This window comes from Caenorhabditis remanei, chromosome II, assembly GCF_010183535.1.
Source record: "Caenorhabditis remanei strain PX506 chromosome II, whole genome shotgun sequence".
In the NCBI taxonomy this organism is placed as follows: domain Eukaryota; kingdom Metazoa; phylum Nematoda; class Chromadorea; order Rhabditida; family Rhabditidae; genus Caenorhabditis; species Caenorhabditis remanei.
In genome coordinates, this window is record NC_071329.1 from 19,113,641 (window position 1) to 19,132,877 (window position 19,237).

Here is a 19,237-nt window from a genome sequence, read left to right on the forward strand (position 1 = left end):
AGTTGTCGAATGCGAAGATGTCGACACAGGCGGTGATGGAGAAGGAGAAGGAGAAGGCGCAACAGAAATCACAGAAGAAGAAGGAGAAGGCTGCTGAGGAAGCAGAGGATTCTGGAGATGAGGAGGATTCTGATTCTGGAGAGGAAGACGTCGTCGTCAATGGATCCGCTCCAAAGAAGTTGAATCAGAAGAAGCAGAAGAAGGCAGGAAACGTGTCGGATGATGATGAGGATGTGGAGACTGCACCAAGTGAGTAATAGCTGAAAATCTACGTTTGAAACTCCGAAAATCACATTTTTGACCACTGAAAAAGGAGCAGAAACCGATAATTTTGAATAGAATCTAATGTCTGGCGCGCCTGAGACGCGTTTCTGTATGTTTTTGGAACTTTTCGAGTGTGTCTGGCGTACCTTTGACGCGATTCCAATTGTGTATTTTTTCTGTCTGAAATACTCGAAAAATGAGATTTCCTGTCTCCAAACGGATTCTTTATGAGAAACTGACAGTCCTTGATAAGAGACCTTGATTTGTCTCGTCCCTTTTTGTCGGAAATTCCCAATTCTATATGATATAATCGTCGCTTATTTATTTTCCGGAAAAAGTGCTGAAATTCGGCATTTTTATTGGAAAAACCGCATTTTGAGTCAATTTCTGCGCGAAAACCTTTTTTGACGTCTGGCGTACCTGGGACGCGTTTTCGAAGCGAAAATCCCATTTTCGACAGAAAAGTAGAGCAGAAACCGAACATTTTGAATAGGATCCGATGTCTGGCGCGCCTTTGACGCGTTTTTGTATGTTTTTGGCGATTTTCGAATGTTTCTGGTGTGCCTTTGATGCTATTCCAGATATTTTTCCCAATTTCTAGGCGGCTGGCGCACCTTTGACGCGATTTCCACCGAATTTTCTGTTTTTAGTAAATCTGGTGTGCCGTTGACGCTTTTTCATCCAAAATTCATTTTTCGAATGTGTCTGGCGTGCCTTTGACGCGTTCGATTCTACTCGACTTTCCCTGATTTTCAGCCTAAAAATGCCATAGCAAAAAGAAAAGTGCTGAAAATCGATATCGCATTTTTGTGTCGATTTTGGTCTGAAACCCGGATATCGATGTATAGACATACCACACTTCGCTCTGAAATTCTTCTGAAAATGATCCCTGAAGACTAATATTTAAAAAAATCACAATTTATTCAACAAAAAATAACAAAAACAATAAGTTAACAACGAAAAAAATCAATTAACAAAACTTCCTATTGACTTTGTGGCAGCTGAGACGAAGATTCTGAAAAAAACGAGAGATATCAAAAGAAGATTACGTCTTCTATCAACTCACTAATTTCTTCTTCTTCCATAATGTCGTTGACCTTGTAGCAGCTGAGGCGTCGCAGGAGACTATCTGTAAGATTCAAATTCTGGAAATTTATTCAGAAACTCAATTTCAACTCACTTTCATCTTCTTGGAACTCATCGGTTCTGGAGCATTGACTCCATCATCTCCATCATCTCTGAAATATACGATTTTATTGGAAATCTGACACCTGAAGGCGTGAGAGATTCTGAATCCCCACGACGTCAACTAACCTCTTCTCCTCCACAGCTCCTTTGGGTGAGCTCTTATCTGAAATTATGATTCATTTAGAATATCGAAAAGATTCTGAATTCCATCCCAACTAACCTTCTATCCTCCTGGAATTTGTTCCGTCGATGGCAAGGCTCCATCCTTCTGAAATAACAGTGTTAGAGATTTTGAATCCTCACGACGTCAACTAACCTCCTCTCCTCCACGCCATATTGACAGCCAGGAAGATTTCTCAATCTCTCTGAAATAACGGCGTTATTAGAAGTCAGATTCCTTGAGAGATTCTGAATCCCTACGACGTCTCCCTTCAACTAACCTCTTCTCCTCTATGGCAGGTCCTTTGGATGGGCTTTTTTCCTGAAAGTATGAGTCATTTAGAAATCTAAAACTTGAAGACGTGAGAGATTCTGAATCTCCACGACACCTTCAACTAACCTCTCCTCCATGACGAGTTTACGGCTCATCGTTTTGATTGGAGCATTTCACCACCAAATTGGTTAATTGGTGGCACCAATTAACCACCAAATCAACAATAATTAGAATTCAAATAAAATAAGAAGAACCATTTGTCGAACGTCATTCAGTAGTCGTTCTTGAAATTGGAATGAAGTCGGTGGAAATCTAGCGGAGGGGCGGAGTGAAGAGTTGTCTGAAATCTCCATAGCTACCATGCTATTTCTCTGGAAGCTCTGCTAATCTCTATATCACGGCTTCTCTCTGTTCTCTAATGCATTCAGAACGCAGAGATTATGAGACTTCTCTCATCTCAATATCACATGGAAGAGAAGAGATTTGTCTGAAATCTCCACAGCTCATATGCTATTTCTCTGGAAGCAGAGATTATGAGACTCCTCTAATCTCTTTCTGCTATTTCTCACATCTCCATATCACATGTGAGAGAAGGGATTTGTCTGAAACCTTCATAGCTCATGTGCTATTTCCCTGCTATCACACGAATGGCTTCGTTGAACAAGTCTATTTGCGCCCGAATGCGTCCGGAATGCAGAGATTAGAACGTCTCTCCCATCTTCATGCTATCTCTCCTATCACATCAGAATTATGCGTCCTGTGCGCATATTCTCACGATCTAAATGTCAAAGCCTCTAATAAGACATTGAGCAGACGTAGTGTTCAACGTATTATTAGTGAGAGCAGGCGGCTTTGCTCCAAAAAGGGAGATTAGAAAGGAGACGAGATTATGAGATTCTGAAGAAGATTGGGATTAGATAAACTCATTTGCTCTAATAGAACGGCATGTCGTGAGATTGGTGATCGATGACTCCTGAAGACTGTCTTTCTATGAAAATCACTCTGAAACCGGCATATTTCTCATAAAAAATGACATCAAACGCGTCAACCGCGCGCCAGATAGTCAAAAGTTGGAAAAATTGAGAAGAAACGCATCTTTTCACTCTTTCTTGTTGGTTTTTGGATTTTTTCTCGTTTTGTAGAGAAAACGCGTCTCAGCTACGCCAAACTGTCATCACCTTGAAAAATAGCTGAAAACGCGCCGACGGTGCGCCAGTCTTCGATTTTAGCCCGTTCTAGACGGTTCTATGTAGTTTTAGACAAATTTTTCTATAAAAGTATGTTCAAAACGCGTCTAAGGCGCGCCAGACTTCGATTCCACGTCGTTTTAGACTAATTTTCATGGCTTTTTGGTCCGCTTGGTTAGACCAAACGGACCAACTGCTAAAATCTGGTATTTCTTGAAGTTTCTGATATATTATAGACTATGAGTATGCGACTTGATTTTCAGCATGTTTCAGCTGAATTTCTCAAAAATTGTCATTAATTTCCCCTCATTTTTCAGTGAAAAACATTGGTTCGGGAGCACGTGCCAACAAGAAACGTCGTAATCAGAAGAAGGCAGCCGCCAAACAAGCAGCCGTCAAGGAGGACGATGGATTCAATACGGTATAGTTTTCGATATGAAATCTTGATTTAAAGTGTAGAATTTGACCCAAAAACCTTGAAACTTGGTTCAAAACCTAGTTCGAAGCGCTCAAAACGCGTCTCAGACACGCCAGTTGACTTGAAACCGGCGTCAGGCGTGTCTTGGACGCGTTTCGAACCAGTTTTTGCATGATTTTTGCCTGAAAAACACACTAAATAGCAGAATTCAAGCTCAAAACTAGAAAAATCAGCTCAAAAACCAATAAACTTGGCCTATTTTTGATTTATGCAATTTTTTGATTATTTCAGACCAAAAACCTCAATTTTCATATGATTTTCAGCATTTTCAGATTTCTATAAATATATATAATTTCAGGTTGGAAACGTGAAACGTGCCAAGAAGCCGACTCAATTCAAATCGAAAGTTCCAAAACGTGCGGCAGCTAGAACCGGAGCGAAATCTGTCAAAAATCGACGAAAGAAGATGTTGGCGAAAGTACAATAGGCCACGCCCCCCACTTTCAGATAACTCTTTTTGGTTTTTTTTAAAAATTGAATTATCTTGTTGTTTTACACTGTTTTTCGTTGATTTTTTATTATTTTTCCCCACAAATTCGTAATTTTTATTGAATTTTCCCCGACTCCCGCCTTCATTGTTGATTTTTACAGTTTTTTGAATCGTTTTTTGAAAAATTTAAGTTGTTTTTGATGACTTTTGTGCATTTTTTGATGAGTTTCACTGGTTTTTCAGCCAGAAATTGTTATTTTTCTTTATCTTTCAGGGTTTTGAGTTGGAAATTGCGGATTTTTTCTGGAAATTGTAGTGTAAATGTGATTTTCTAGCTGAAAATGGTTTTTTAAAACTCAAAATTAAATTTCAGCGATTACTCTTCTATTTTCGTCTCATTTTGTTACAAAAACCCCGGTTTTTCAAAAAGTTGAGTCTAAAATACGATTTTGAGCTGAAAAATGAGTTTTTGACCAATTTTTCTCTAAAATTTATATTTTCGAATCAAAAACCTTGAAAATGCACTTTTTTATTGGAATTTCTGCAATTTTTCCATTTTCTAGCTGGAAAAGTGACATTTTCAATCAAAAATGTGGTTTAGTAGAATTTTATGCAACTTTCCGCTCAAAGATCGATAGTTTTCTTATATTTTCAACTACTTCAGTGTTTTCCGCCTATTTTCTCGCCAAAACCTATCTTTTCTACTCAAAAACCGTTAAAAGTTCAGTTTTTCTCTGAAATTTATGTGTTTTTCTCAGATTTTTCTAGAAAAACCATCAAATTTCCTATTTTTGTGTTTAAAATTGACAGTTTGGCTAATTTTTTCCCCGAAATCTTAGTGTTTTCGTCTCAAAACTTCAGTTTTTCCTCCTTTTAAACATTTAATATTTTCAGAGTGAGTATCTCCTCAACTATCTATCACTGAAAATGGCTGCCGGACACCGTGACGAATGGGATGAAATTCCAGACTCGGATCTCCACGAGACAATCATTGAAAGAATTGAAGGACTCGGCGAAATGTTCCCAGATTCCCTTCGTTCACTCGTTCATTCCACTGCCGCCTGGTCCTCGTGGGGTGTCAAGGGATTGGTTAGTAACCGATGAAAATGGAGAAAAACTGAAATTTTAAGCCAAAAATCACGGAAATCGCGCGAAATTGGGTCTGAAAACCTGTTTTTCGAGCTAAAAATCAGTTAAAACCGAAAATTTATATACAAAACGCGTCCCAGGCGCCCCAGATATCTCAAAACTGTTGTCTGGGGTGCCTTCAAGGGATTGGTTAGTAGATTCACTGGAAATTGAGAAAAACTGAAATTTTGAGCCAATATTGACTGAAATCTCTGAAAATTAGGACTGAAAACCTGTTTTTCGAGCTAACAATCAGTTAAAACCGATTATTTTTATTCAAAAGGCGTCCCAGGCGCCCCAGATGACTCAAAACTGTTGTCTGGGGTGCATATGACGCGTTTTCAATCCAGTTTTCGATTCAATATTAATGAAAACGCGTCTCTCACGCGCGCCAGACACATATCCTCGTTTTGAACAGTTTGAGCATGATTTTTGCATGAAAACCACCTCAACATTGGAAAAATCTGCTGAATACGAACAGAATGAGCTGAAAATCGTAGAATTTGACCCGAAAACTGATAAATTTGGTCCAAACGCGTCTCAGGCACGCCAGTTGACTGGAAGGCGGCATCTGGCGTGCCTCTGACGTGTTTTTTTCCGCTAACTTTTGTCTCAAAATCCTGATTTCGACGGCAGAAATCCACTTTTTGACTCAAAAATTTGGATTCAGATCTTTTTCAGTAGAAAAATAAAATTTTAGACCGTCTGGCGCGCCTGGGACGCATTTCCCCCCCCCGAAAACTTGGAATTTCGAACGTCTGGCGCACCTTCGACGCGTTTTCCATTCATAATTTTGTCGAAATTTGAGAATCTGGCGCACCTCGGCCGCGCTTCAAACTCAATTTATCAATTTTAAGGTGTCGGGGGTGCCTTTGACGCGATTTTTCATGGTCCTTTCAAGATTTCCACTCTCTGGCGTGACTTCGGCGCGATTTCTCTGAAAATGTCTCAAAATCAAATTTCAAGCCAAAAAAACTGTTGCGTCTCAGACGCGCCAGACATTGGATTCTTTTGATCGATTTCTGCTCCATTTTCAGTCAAAAAATGGCATTTTCGTTTCGAAAAAACGCGTCCCAGGTGCGCCAGACTAGTGAAAATGGGTGAAAAATGGCATTTTCAGAGTAAAAAATCAGGTTTTCGAGTAGAAATTGACTCAAAAATGCGGGTTTTTCGATAAAAATCTTCGAATTTTTGCAGTTCTCACTGACAAAAAGCACAATTTGGATCGTCTCGACGACTTCACTCATCGCCTTCCTACCGTATATCATTGAGAAAGAGAGAAGTGATTTGGAGAAGACTCAAGTCGCTCAACAACGTCAAATGCTTCTCGGACCGTCTGCCGCCATTCAACAAGCAAAGACTGCTTAATTAATGAATTTTCTGCTTTTTCGGGGCGTTTTTGGTTGGAAATTGGTGATTTTTGACTGAAAATTGTGGATTTTTGGTAATTTTCAACGAAAAATCGCATTTTTTCGAAGTTTTTTGGCTGAAATCAATCATTTTCCCAATTTTTTGATGATTTTCTGACAAAAACTGTTATTTTTGGTCTTTTAAGCTTTTTGACTGAAAATTGTGGATTTTGACTTCAAAAATCGCATTTTTGATAGTTTTTTTGAGTAATTTTTGAATTTTTTCGGCTGAAATCGATTATTTTCAGAGAAAAAATTGTGATTTTTCGGTGAAATAGTCATTTTCAGCCAATTTTGATAGATTTTGACTAAAAATTGCACATTTTCTGTCATTTTTAGCTGAAAATGACTGATAATAGGCAAAATTTTGGCTGAAATCTGTTAGAGCTGAAAATACTGATTTTTGACTGAATTTCGCTTAAAATATCTCATTTTCAGTCAATTTTCAACTTTTTATGTATTAAAAATGGCAATTTTGACTGAAATTGGTATATTTTGAGTGATTTTCAGCCGAATTTCGCACGATTTTTGACTCGAAAAGCACTTTTTTCTCAATTTCAGACAAAAATAGGTTTTTGACCGATTTCAGCTCGAAATAATTCATTTTCAGCCGAATTTTCACTATTTTCAGCCAAAAATCGCTGAAAAATGAGTTTTTGACCGATTTTAGCTTGAAATGAACCATTTTCAGCCAAAAATCGCTCATCTTCCACCAAAAATTCCTCAAATTTCCTATCATTTTAATCTGATCATCCATCGGTTTCTTCCTCTTCTCTTATAGCGTTTTTTTCTCTGTTTTTATTGTTCTCCGAATAGTTTTTCCCTTATTTTAGTTCTGCTCTTCTTCTAGAAATCTGAAAATCATCCATAAATCGTGTTAATTTTACTCGAAAAATACCCACTTAATTACCACTAATTAGGGGTTCCCCTCTACCATAACCATATTTAGATAATTAGGTAATTAATTAATTATTTTTTGCATGAAATGTCTTGTCCCGTTTTTGTCTGAAATTCCCCCCAATTATGATATAATTGTCGCTAATTACCTCTCTTCTTCTCGGAAGAGAGAGAGAGAACATTAGACGAAACGATTCTATCGATTTTCCTCTCTGCCCGTTCCTCACTGTCCACTGCATGCATTTTACCATCTTTTCCCTGGAAAAAGTGCACAAAAACCGATTTTAAGTCAATTTCTGCTAGAAAACTTGATTTTTTACTCGAAAACCTGATTTTCGCTCGAAAAATGCTATTTCCATTAGTCTGGCGCGCCTGGGACGCGTTTTTCAAAGCGAAAACTTGGAATTTCGAACGGTTGGCGCACCTGAGACGCGTTTTCATGCTTTTGACACTTTTCGAGTGTGTCTGGCGTTCTTTTCACGCGATTTCTGACAAAAGTTTCCATTTTTAGTAAAATCTGGGGTGCCTTTGACGCGATTTTAATGTTTTCGTGTGTCAGGCGCACCTTTGACGCAGTTTCTACTGAAAATTTCCATTTATAGTGAATCTGGGGTGCCTTTGACGCATTCCTCTCTGAATTTTCCGCTCTTTGTACTATCTGGCTCACTTTTGACGCGTTTTTCATCGAATTTTCCCCAAATTTTCCCGATTTTCAGCCTAAAAATATAATTTTAGACCGCCTGGCGCGCCTGGGACGCGATTTTTCATGATTTCGTGTTCCTGGCGCACCTTTGACGCGATTTCTAACTAAAGTTTCCATTTTTAGTAAATCTGGGGTGCCTTTGGCGCGTTTTTGTATGATTTTCCGTCATTTTTTTCTATTTTTCATCGAATTTTCCCCAAATTTTCAATATTTTCAGCCCAAAAATGCCATCAGAATCGCCGCCGGCGATGGCCGTCACGTTTCCTCTTCCGCCACGCCCATCTACAGTACCCCCAATGATATCTACAGTAACCCAAGAACCTCTAATAGAAGGGCATCCGGATAGAATCGGGGATTCAGAAGACGTGACGACAATGCTTGAGAATCCGTCGAATCGAAAAATTTCAAATGATAATTTCAATAATCAGGAGATAATTACCAACCAATTATCGATTGATTCCAATCAACCATCGACTTCTCAGGCTCCGCCCCCTCAACAACCGGTGAAACCCGCTGTGACAGTACTCTTGGATCAGGAACGATATCTACCGATTGGTGAGGCGATTTTGGCGCTGAAAATGGCTGAAAATCACTGCAAAATAGCGAAAAATTGCCAAAAAACCTCGAAAAAATGCGAAAAAAAAACCGTCCAAAATGACCAAAAATCGGTTTTAAAAACGGAGTCTACCGCACCTCCGGCGCGTTTTATGACAAAATTGGCGAAAAATCCATGAAAATCCGTTTAAAATGACTTAGAATCGTCAGCAAAAAAAAATCTGGCGCACCTCCGGCGCGTTTTTCCAAAAAGTTGAAAAACTACCGAAATTTACGTAAAAACCCTCGCAAAAACGGCTAAATCCGGTGTCTGGCGCACCTTAGACGCATTTTTTGGTTCAGTGTCCGAGTTATTAGCTATCTGGCGCACCTTTGACGCGTTTTCAGTTTCGGAACTGAAAATAGCTGAAAATCACTGAAAAATGGCCAGAAACCTCGAAAAACCCGTCCAAAATGACCTAAAATCGGTTAAAATCGGAGTCTGGCGCACCTCCGGCGCGTTTTCTATCAAAATTCTCTATCGATGACTAGCTGGCGTTCCTGAGACGCGTTTTCTGACAAAACGGGTGAAAAATCCATACAAATCGCGTCAACGGCGAGCCAGCCATCTCATTTTTGGGAAAATTGAGAAGAAACGCGTCAAAGACGCGCCAGAGCTTACTTTTCGTCGATTTTTAGATTTTTGTCGAGAAAAAGCGTCTCAGGTACGCCAGACAGACCAAACTGGCAAAAAATCCATAAAAACCCGACTAAAACAACCTAAAATAGTCTAAAATCGGTGAAAATTTGAGTCTGGCGCACCAGCGGCGCGTTTTTCCAAAAAGTTGAAAAACTACCGAATTTACGTAAAAACCCCCGCAAAAATCGGCTAAATCCGGTGCCTGACGCGTCTTTGACGCATTTTTTCGTTCAGATTCTGAGCAATTAGTTATCTGGCGTGCCTCTGACGCGTTTTCAGTTTTGGGGTTGAAAATAGCTGAAAATAGCGGGAAAATTACGAAAAAACCGTCCAGAATGACGAAAAGTTAGTGAAAAAAAATTTCTATAAACTGGCGCGCAATTGACGCGTTTCTTCTCAATTTTCCCAAAAATGAGATGGCTGGCTCGCCGTTGACGCGATTTTATGGATTTTTCACCCGTTTGGTCAGAAAACGCGTCTCAGGAACGCCAGATAGTCATCGATTGGGAATTCTAAAGATGAAGCGTCGGAGGTGCGCTAGACTCCGTTTTAAACCGATTTTCGGTCATTTTGGACAGTTTTTTTCGCATTTTTCCGCTATTTTTAGTCATTTTCCAGTAATTTTGCAGCACATTTTGACTATCTGGCGCGCCTTTGACGCGTTTTTCATAAATTTTCACTATAAAAATCGTCAATTTTCAGCGAATGTTGTCCGACTAATGAAAGGAATGATGGATCCATCGGCGAAATTGGCGAAAGACGCAAAGGAATGTGTTCAAGAGTGTGTATCCGAATTTATCAGTTTCATCGCTTCAGAAGCCGCCGAAATATGCAATCAGACGAGGAAAAAGACGATCGGAGCGGGTAAAATCCAAGAAATTTTGGATTTTTTAGCTTAGATTCAGATTCTCCGTGTCTTTTTACATCTATCCACCAATTTTCAGCTCATTATCTCAAAATGTCGTAAAATTTGGTACATTGTACGCAAACACTTCTACTCGGTGTTTGCGTACAATACACCGAATTTTACGACAATTTGAGCTATCGTGCTGAAAATTGGTGGATAGGGGTAATCAGGCATGGAGAATCTGAATTTGATGTTAAAAACCTAAATTTCAATCAAAAACGACAGAAAAATGCGATTTTCAGTTTGAAATCGTCTTTGACATCAAAATCAGCTCCTCCATACAACATTATCCTCGAATTCGGCATATATTGTCTCATTTTCTGTGGCAAATGCGCTCTAATGATAATCCTTGTGGCAATTGTATTATTTTCGAGAGAAAATAACATAATTTTTACTGGATTATCAATAAAGCGCATTTAGTCACGCGTAGGCGGAAGCTATGCCCAAATTTTCATTCGAAACCTTGAAAAATGCCTCTGATTCGGCTCCAAAAACTCAAATTTTCTGCTTTTTTTGCTTAGAATCAGATCCTCCATGTCTTTTTACCCATATCTACCAATTTTCAGCTCGATATCTCAAATTGTCGTAAAATTTGGTGTATTGGACGCAAACACTGTGATCTACTCGGTGTTTGCGTACAATACACCACATTTTACGAAATTTTGAGATAACGAGCTGAAAATTGGTGGATAGAGGTAATGAAGCATGGAGAATCTGAATTTGATGTTTTTGACGCTGAAAATCTCGGAGTTTTGGATGAAAATCTGGAATTTTTCAACAAAAAAAAATCAAAAAAATTTTTTTTTTGAATTTTTCCATTTTTTGCAGACGAACTGCTCACCGCAATGGAAGCGTGCGGTTTCGACAACTACTCCGAACCAATGCGAATTTTTCTCCAAAAGTATCGACAAGCCAAGAAAATGTCCGGTCCCCCTCACATCACCCATCCGAACTACGTCCGCCCACCACAATTCGCTGCGGACCCCCCAGTCCAACCGTTATTTTATGAGACGGAAAACGGCGGCACAAAATGTACGGAAATGGAGGATCCGAGGGCTAAAAATATGATACATATGACAATGAGCAATAACGATTATATACAACACAACAGTTATCAAGGTCTCTCATTTTCAGCCTGTTTTTGCATGATTTTTGCATGAAAATAACCTGAAAATGGGAAAAATCGGCTGAATTTGACCCAAAAACCGATAAATGTGGTCTAAAACGCGTCTCAGGCGACCCAGGCGACTCAAAATTGCTGGCTGGGGTGTCTTAGACGCGTTTTGATTCAAATTTGGTTCAAAACGCGTCTCAGGCACCCCAGATGACTCGAAATTGTTGTCTGGGGTGTATTTGGCGCGTTTTGATTCAAATTTGGTGAAAACGCGTCTAAGGCACGCCAGATAACTCAACGTTGTTGTCTGGGGTGTCTTGGACGCGTTCTGAATAGTTTTAGCATGATTTTTACATGAAAATAACTTGAAAATTGGGAAAATCGGCTGTATTTGACCCAAAAACCGAAAAATTTAGCCTAAAACGCGTCTAAGGCACGCCAGATGACCCAAAACTATTACTGGGGTGCCTTAGACGCGTTTTCGATCAATTTTCATTCAAGATTGATGAAAACGCGTCTCAGGCACGCCAGATAACTCAAAATTGTTGTCTGGGGTGCCTTAGACGCGTTTCTGAATAGTTTTAGCATGATTTTCGCATGAAAAAAACTTGAAAATTAGAAAAATCGGCTGAATTTGACCCAAAAACCGATAAATTTGGTCCAAAACGCGTCTCAGGCACCCCAGATGACTTGAAACCGGCGTCTGGGGTGTCTTTGGCGCGTTTTGAACAGTTTTTGCATGCTTTTTGCGTGAAAACACAAAAAAATGGTAGATTTCAAACTAAAACTCGAGAAAATTGCCGGAAAACGGAATCTCTGGCGTGCCTTAGCCGCGTTTTCCGCAAAATTGTATTCAATACGCGTCCAAGGCACGCCAGACAGCGCAGGAAAGAACGGCTGGCGTGCCGATGACGCATTTTCGATTTGCATGTTTCTGGGCTTAAAAAATGCTCTAAACGCGTCAAAGGCGCGCCAGATGGCTCAAATACTGTAACTGGGGCACTTGAGACGCGTTCTGAAAGATTTGGGTTATCTCAAAGGCGCGCCTTGGACGCGAATTTTGCATTGTTTTAAGCAGCTGGGGCACCTCAGACGCGTTGCATGAACACACACACACTTTCACATATATGCATAGAATTGGCTGAAATTTTCAGACCACTATACCTAACTTTTTTTGTCTCAAATTTTTTTTTTCAAATTTTTTTTTCTAGGTACCGAAGACATGTCGAAAGGAGGACACGGAGGATACGTAGACGATTGGAATCTTCATGGGTCGACTAGCTCCGCCCCCTCTTCCTCCAGAATCCCACCACCTGGAACTACAGTAATCCTGACTGGAAGGGGCGGAGACCAAGACGATGAGGAGGAAGGAGGCGGAGTCAGAAGACATCTGACACAGGATGAGGATGGGAATATTTATGAGGAGGTGCGGAAATTGAGGAGAAATATTAGGCTGAAAATCGGGAAAAATCGGCTAAAAAACGCGCAAAAATTTATGTCTGGCGCACCTTTGGCGCGTTTCAAACTAATTTTTCAAATTCAAAGACAACTGGGGTGCGTTAGACGCGTTCAGTATCAGAAAATTGGCTAAAATCGCACAGAACTTACGATCTGGCGCTCCTAGGACGCGTTTTCCGGATGAAAATCATGAAAAATCGGCTAAAATCGCTGAAAAATGAGGTCTGGCGCACCTTTGGCGCGTTTTCCGAAAATCGCTCAAAATTGATGTCTGGCGCGCCTCAGACGCGTTTTAGACCAGCTTTTCAGATTCAAAGACAACTGGGCCGCCTTAGACGCGTTTCTGAATCTATTTTTGAAGTTTTGACTAATCTGGCGTGCCTGAGACGTGATTTTTTCAAAAATTTGCAAAAAATGGTTGAAATATGCACTTTTGACGATTTTCAGTCAAATTTTTGATTTTCTGATCAAACGCGTCTCAGGCACGCCAGTTCCCTTGAAAGCAGCGTCTGGGGTGTCTTGAACGCGTTTTGAACAGTTTTCTGCATGATTTTTATGTGAAAAACACAAAAAATCACAGATTTTGAGCTCAAAAACGGAATCTTGCGTGCCTGAGGCGCGTTTTCAACAAAATTATATTCAAAACGCGTCCAAGGCACGCCAGACAGATCAGGAAAAGAGCGGCTGGCGTGCCGTTGACGCATTTTCGATTTGCATGTTTCTGGGCTTGAAAATGCTCTAAACGCGTCAAAGGCGCGCAAGCTGGCTCAAATACTGTAACTGGGGCACCTGAGACGCGTTCTGAAAGATTTGGGAAAATGCGTCAAAGGCGCGCCAGACACCATTTTAAAGCTATCTGGCGCGCCTTGGACGCGAATTTTGCACGGTTTTAAGCAGCTGGGGCGCCTGTGACGCGTTTTTTGTAGAAAAAAGGTCATTTTCGGTCAATTTTTTGGTTGTTTGATCCAATTTTCCCAAATTTTCAGGTGCAACTCGATGAGGTATCAATGCATGACTACCATCAATCCAATGGACACCATTTATCCCATCATCATGGTCATCATAGTCACCAACAAATAATCGATGGAATGGAAGAGGAAATCGAAGAGATTGTCGGCGGAGACCACGGAGGCGACGGAGACGTCGATGATAATCAAATGGGAAATGCGATTGCATTGGAACAACAACAACAAATGCAGATATATATTGATCCGAAGTCGAAACAACACTACGCGGCGAAAGAGAGTGAGTTTCGGGGTGGAAATTGGCTGAAAATAAGCCAAAAATCGTGAAAATCTGTCAAATTTGACCAGAAAACCATGAAAATAGGCTAAATAGTTTGAAAACCAACAAAATGAGCTCAAAATCGTGAAATTTTGTCCAAAACGCGTCACAGGCACGCCAGCTGGCTTGAAATCGTCGTCTGGCGCGCCTGGGACGCGTTTTCGATTAATTTTTGTTCAATTCTGGTAAAAACGCATCTCAGGCGCTCCAGACACCATAGAAGCGTTTTCAACCAGTTTTAGCATTTTTGCATGAAAATAACCAAAAAATTGGAAAAATCCGTTGAAAACGAACAGAATATCCTGAAATCTGATAATTTTGCACAGAAAACGATGAAAATCGGTTGAAATTAGGTCTGGCGCGCCGTTGACGCGTTTTTAGCGACAAGAAAAGACGCGAATCGTCAAAAACTTCTTCTGGCGTACCTTTAGCGCGTTTTTCGGGTCGGTTTTGGCTCCACAATCTGGCGCGTCTGTGACGCGTTTGAGTCGCTTCGGAACTGAAAACGAGCAAAAATCGTGAAAATCGGTGAAAAATTAGCTGAAAAGCATTGGAAATTGGCTTGAAATCGTCAAAAACTCAATCTGGCGCACCTTTGGCGCGTTTTGACGGTTGATTTCTGCACAAAAGCGAATGAAATCAATCAGAAATAAAACGAATGTATTTTCAACTGGCGCACCTTTGACGCGATTTTGAGATGGAAAAATCTGCTGAAAATTAGTGAAATTCAACCTAAAACAGCTAGCTAGAATCCCATAAAAACGAGGCTGGCGCACCTTCGGCGCGTTTTTAATTAATTATATTCCAAAAAGATTTGGAATGAGACAAAAATGAGCAATTTGAGAGAGTTTTTAAGCTGAAATTATCTTAAATTCCGAATTTTCAGACTGAAACCACCGTAAATCTGACAAATGCGCTCTATTGATAATCCAGGTGCCGTTAAAATGCTATTTTTCGAGTGTAAATCCCTCAAAATCGCATTTCCGACACTCAATTATCAATAGAGCGCATTTGTCACTTTCCCGGGGAACCTATGCCCGAATTTTTGATTTTTCGGTCAAAATTTTCCTATTTTGACAATAAAATTCATATTTTCAGCACCAAACGGAATGGAACTGTACCCACTGATCATCCAGAATACACCACTTCATTTGGAAAATGTTACCGGAGCAAGTGTAAGTTGTTGACAGACATCCGGACACACGGATAGACAGACAGAGGAATTTTAGTCTGAAAATTCACATTTTTCAAGGCTAGAAACGCGTCGAAGGCGCGCCAGACACCGTGAGACGGACATCTGGACATTAGAACACAAAGACAGAAACATCACCCTTGGAAGAAGCGCCGAAGGCGCGCCAGACCCAAAAATTCTTACGATTTTTGAAAGATTTTGATCATTTTAACGATTTTTTCTGGAATTCCGGGCATCTGGACAGACAGACAGACATTCAGCCTGTAAAATCGGGCATTTCTTCTTGAAATGCGTCAAAGGCGCACCAGACAAACAGTTTTTACAAATTTGGACATCCGGACACACAGATAGACGCTTTAAAGTCCCGAAATCGCGTCAGAGGCGCACCAGATGGCTATTTTTACCAATTTTTCTGGAATTCTGGACATCCGGACATCCGAAAACACAGACAGACATATAACACTTGGAAAAAGCGTCAAAGGCGCGCCAGACCCAAGAATTTTGACGATTTTTGAGAGATTTTGGTCATTTCTATCCGATTTTTCCGGAAATTCTGCACATTCGGACATCCGGACAGACAGACACACCGATTTCTGCCGAATTTTCGTCGTTTTTGACCGATTTTTCTGGAATTTCAGCGATTTTTTCCAAAATCCTAATTTTCTGTGGCAAATGCGCTCTACCGCTAATTCTGGTGACAATTGTGTTATTTTCATATGCACGGTCTTCGAAACTTCCAATTCGCAGAAAACCTGACCCAAGTCCAAAAGAGCGCAGTTGCATCACACCAAAAATTTCCAAAAAAAATTTCGCGAATTTTTGTACTGAAAACGCGGTTTTTGAAGTTTTTTCAGAGTGTGGAATTTTTTCTCGAAAAACTCTATGAAAAAGTGATAGACCGGATCAATATCTATCATTTAAACACAAAACCAGAAAAATATATTATGTCTCAGTGCTTCTGCTCCTCGCGACGCTGTTTTTCATAAAATTAGGTTTTTCTACTGAACCAAAGAGTTTCTAGGATAATTTTCGCTGATTAAATTGTGAATGGGTGTGTCTTTATGCCAGCAAACTTTAAAAAATATGAAAAACGTGTCTGGATCATGAGATAAAGCCTATTTTGCTGAAAATCACAAAAAGAGGAGTATCAATTTCCCTTCATGACTTAATTTCATGTTTTTAAGCTCAATGTGTAGCTTTTTGAACGCTCTATCCATTTTTCATCGCACATTTATGAAACAATTTTTTTAATTCGAGAACGGCTGAAAATAAGGTTTTCAGTGCTAAAAATTCGCTTCCCGCCGAATGTTCAGATCAAAAACTTTGTTCACGCGTTTTGCGTCAGTATGAGTTTGTTTGCCTAGATTGGAGGTTTCGAAGACCGTGATATGGAAAATGACACAATTTCCACTGGATTATCGATAGAGCGCATTTAGTCACGCGTAGGCGGAAGCTATGCCCAAATTTTCATTTTCTGAGTGATTTTTCGGCGTTTTCAGCAGTAAAATGTCATTTTTAATAGATTTCTCGTATTAGATAAATTTTGACTGAAAATTGTTTGAAAAAGAGCTAAACGACCCAAAAATTTGTGAAAACTACAGCCAAAAATCATCTAAAATCGCTTAAAAATTGCCGTTTTGAGACGTCTGGCGCACCTTTGGCGCGCTCAATTTTCTGAAAACCGTATTTTTGATGCCTTAACAGCCTTAAATCCCTATCTGGCTTGATTTTCTGTGGAAAATGCGCTCTACTGATAATCTTTGAGCAATTGTGTTATTTTCAAATGGGAAATAAGACAATTTCCACAGGATTATCAGTAGAGCGCATTTAGTCACGCGTAGGCGGAAGCTATGCCCAAATTTTCAGAAATTTCAGCGATTTTTTCCCAAAATTCTCATTTTTTCACATTTTCAGCAATACGTATTGAATCTGGAAGACGGTTCGACGGGCCACGTGATGATACCGGACGATTCGATGCCGTCAACGTCTTCAGCCTATTATCATCAGAATTCCCCATCGACGTCTTCTTCATCGTCGTCACATCATCAGAATCCTACTGGACGTCATCTGGAGAATCAGAAGGCGCCGAAACGCCGGAAACCGAATTATATGAGTCAGGAGGATTCGATGGGATTCAGAAGTCCAGAAGACGTCAATTCGGTTAGACAACATTTGGCTGGAATGGGCGGGCCGACGGCGCCGACGAGAGGGAATAAGAAGACACCGGCGAAGAGAAGACGAAGTTGATTCGAAGAGCAAAAAAAATTAGAAAAAATTTTTTTGGCTGAAAATGTTTTTGTCTGAAATTATACCTAACTTTTTTTCTCACGAATTTTTTTTTAATGCTTGAAAACTAGACGGTTTTTGCTAAAAGTGACTGGAAATCGGGTTTCAAGAGAAAAAATTGAAAAAAAAAGCAATTTTGGCTGAAATTGTTTTGTCTGAAATTATACCTCAAAAATTTTTTTCTTCTTTTTTTTGAAATTTTGCTGAAATTGAGTCATTAGGACCGATTTTAATGATTTTGCTGAGAAAATGGATTTTTGAGCTGATTTTCTGCTGAAAATCATTTGTCTGAAATTTTCAGACAAAATTTTTTCAATTTTTTTTTCTCGTTTTTTTTCTTAAAATGATTAGAAATGTCTGAATATGTCTAAAAACAATATTTTTCGCTCATGAAACTATAGAAAACCCTAAATTTTTAATTTTAACACAAAAATATTCCATTTTCAGCCATTTTTCATCTAAAAACCACGTATTTTCAGTCAAAAATAAATTGCCATTTTCAGACCTAAAAACCTCTGAAAATCTCTTTTTTCCCGTCCAAAAAGCTCAATTTCCTCAAATTCCCCAATATTGTGCAATTTTTCTGTTATAAAAGTCACTTTTTTGTCTTTTTTATTTTTATTTTTACCTCAATAATTACCTCTTTGATTAATTTTTAATTGCCTCCTGTAATTGACTACTGTAATTGATTCTTTTAGCCCCGCCCCTTTTTACTCAGGCTCCGCCCCTATTTCCCCCCAAATTTCCTGTATATTTGCCCCCATTTCTTCTTCAGGCTGGCGCGCCTTTGACGCTTTTTGAATCATTAATTATTATCGAGATCTCTCTCTCTCCCCTCTCTCTGCCAAATATTTATTAATAAGATGTGCAATTTTTTTTTTCAAAATTCCAAAAAAATGTAAAAAATAATGGTTTTTCATCCATTTTCCCCTATTTTCCCAATGTTTGTCTGTCTGTGTGTCCTTCTGTGTGTCCGGATGTCCGGTTTGGTGCCTGGGGTGCCTCTGACGCGTTTTTGGTGTCCCGATGTCCAAATTTGTAAAAACTGGCGCACCTTTGACGCGTTTTTGATCTTAAAAGTCCAAAATTCTCTGTCTGGCGCACCTTTGGCGCGTTCTTGACCCCATAAAGTTCGAAATTCTCTGACTGGTGCACCTTTGACGCGTTTTTCATTACAATTTCAACGATCGGTGTTCTATATGTCCGGATGTCCAGATTTTCAAAAAAAAAAAAGATGTCTGGTGCACCTCTGACGCGTTTTTTCCTCATTTTGTGTCTGTCTGTGTGTCGTTTTATCCAGATTTTCACACAACTTTTCTTGATTTTGAGCAATTTTCAGCCATAAAATGTACATAAATGCAATATTTCATTCTGGATGTCCATCAAGTAGTCTCGCTGCCGAACCCATCGATTTCAATGAGAGAAAATGTCCGACGTGTCTGCAGAAAATTGATAAAAATGTGCGTTTTTCGGCGGAAAAAATGGGTTTTTAGGTCATTTTTGACCGAAAATTCACGATTTTCAGTCATTTTCACCCCGAAAACCCAATTTTTCTCAGTTTTAGGACCCAAAATGGACGATTAATCGATTGCCGAGTCCAATTGTGGGCACACAATTGAAAGCGGCCGCTTCCATTGTCATTAAA

The 19,237-nt window shown here is 39.7% G+C and overlaps 2 protein-coding genes across 2 annotated transcripts; both read left to right on the plus strand.

Moving 5' to 3' along the window:
• Positions 1–17: 17 nt before the first annotated feature.
• GCK72_007980 (uncharacterized protein) lies at positions 18–6,476 on the plus strand (the record flags this gene model as incomplete). Its single annotated transcript, XM_053726576.1, has 5 exons — positions 18–249; positions 3,390–3,493; positions 3,849–3,968; positions 4,875–5,069; positions 6,306–6,476. The coding sequence occupies 5 exons, from the start codon at positions 18–20 to the stop codon at positions 6,474–6,476; spliced, it is 822 nt and encodes a 273-aa protein (XP_053590770.1).
• A 1,865-nt stretch (positions 6,477–8,341) lies between these two features.
• On the plus strand, positions 8,342–17,553 carry GCK72_007981 (uncharacterized protein; the record flags this gene model as incomplete). The annotated part of the gene is made up of 7 exons (XM_053726577.1): positions 8,342–8,672; positions 10,054–10,215; positions 11,087–11,290; positions 12,584–12,798; positions 13,817–14,075; positions 15,213–15,289; positions 17,221–17,553. 7 exons carry the CDS (start codon positions 8,342–8,344, stop codon positions 17,551–17,553), a joined length of 1,581 nt encoding a protein of 526 aa, XP_053590771.1.
• Positions 17,554–19,237: the final 1,684 nt, after the last annotated feature.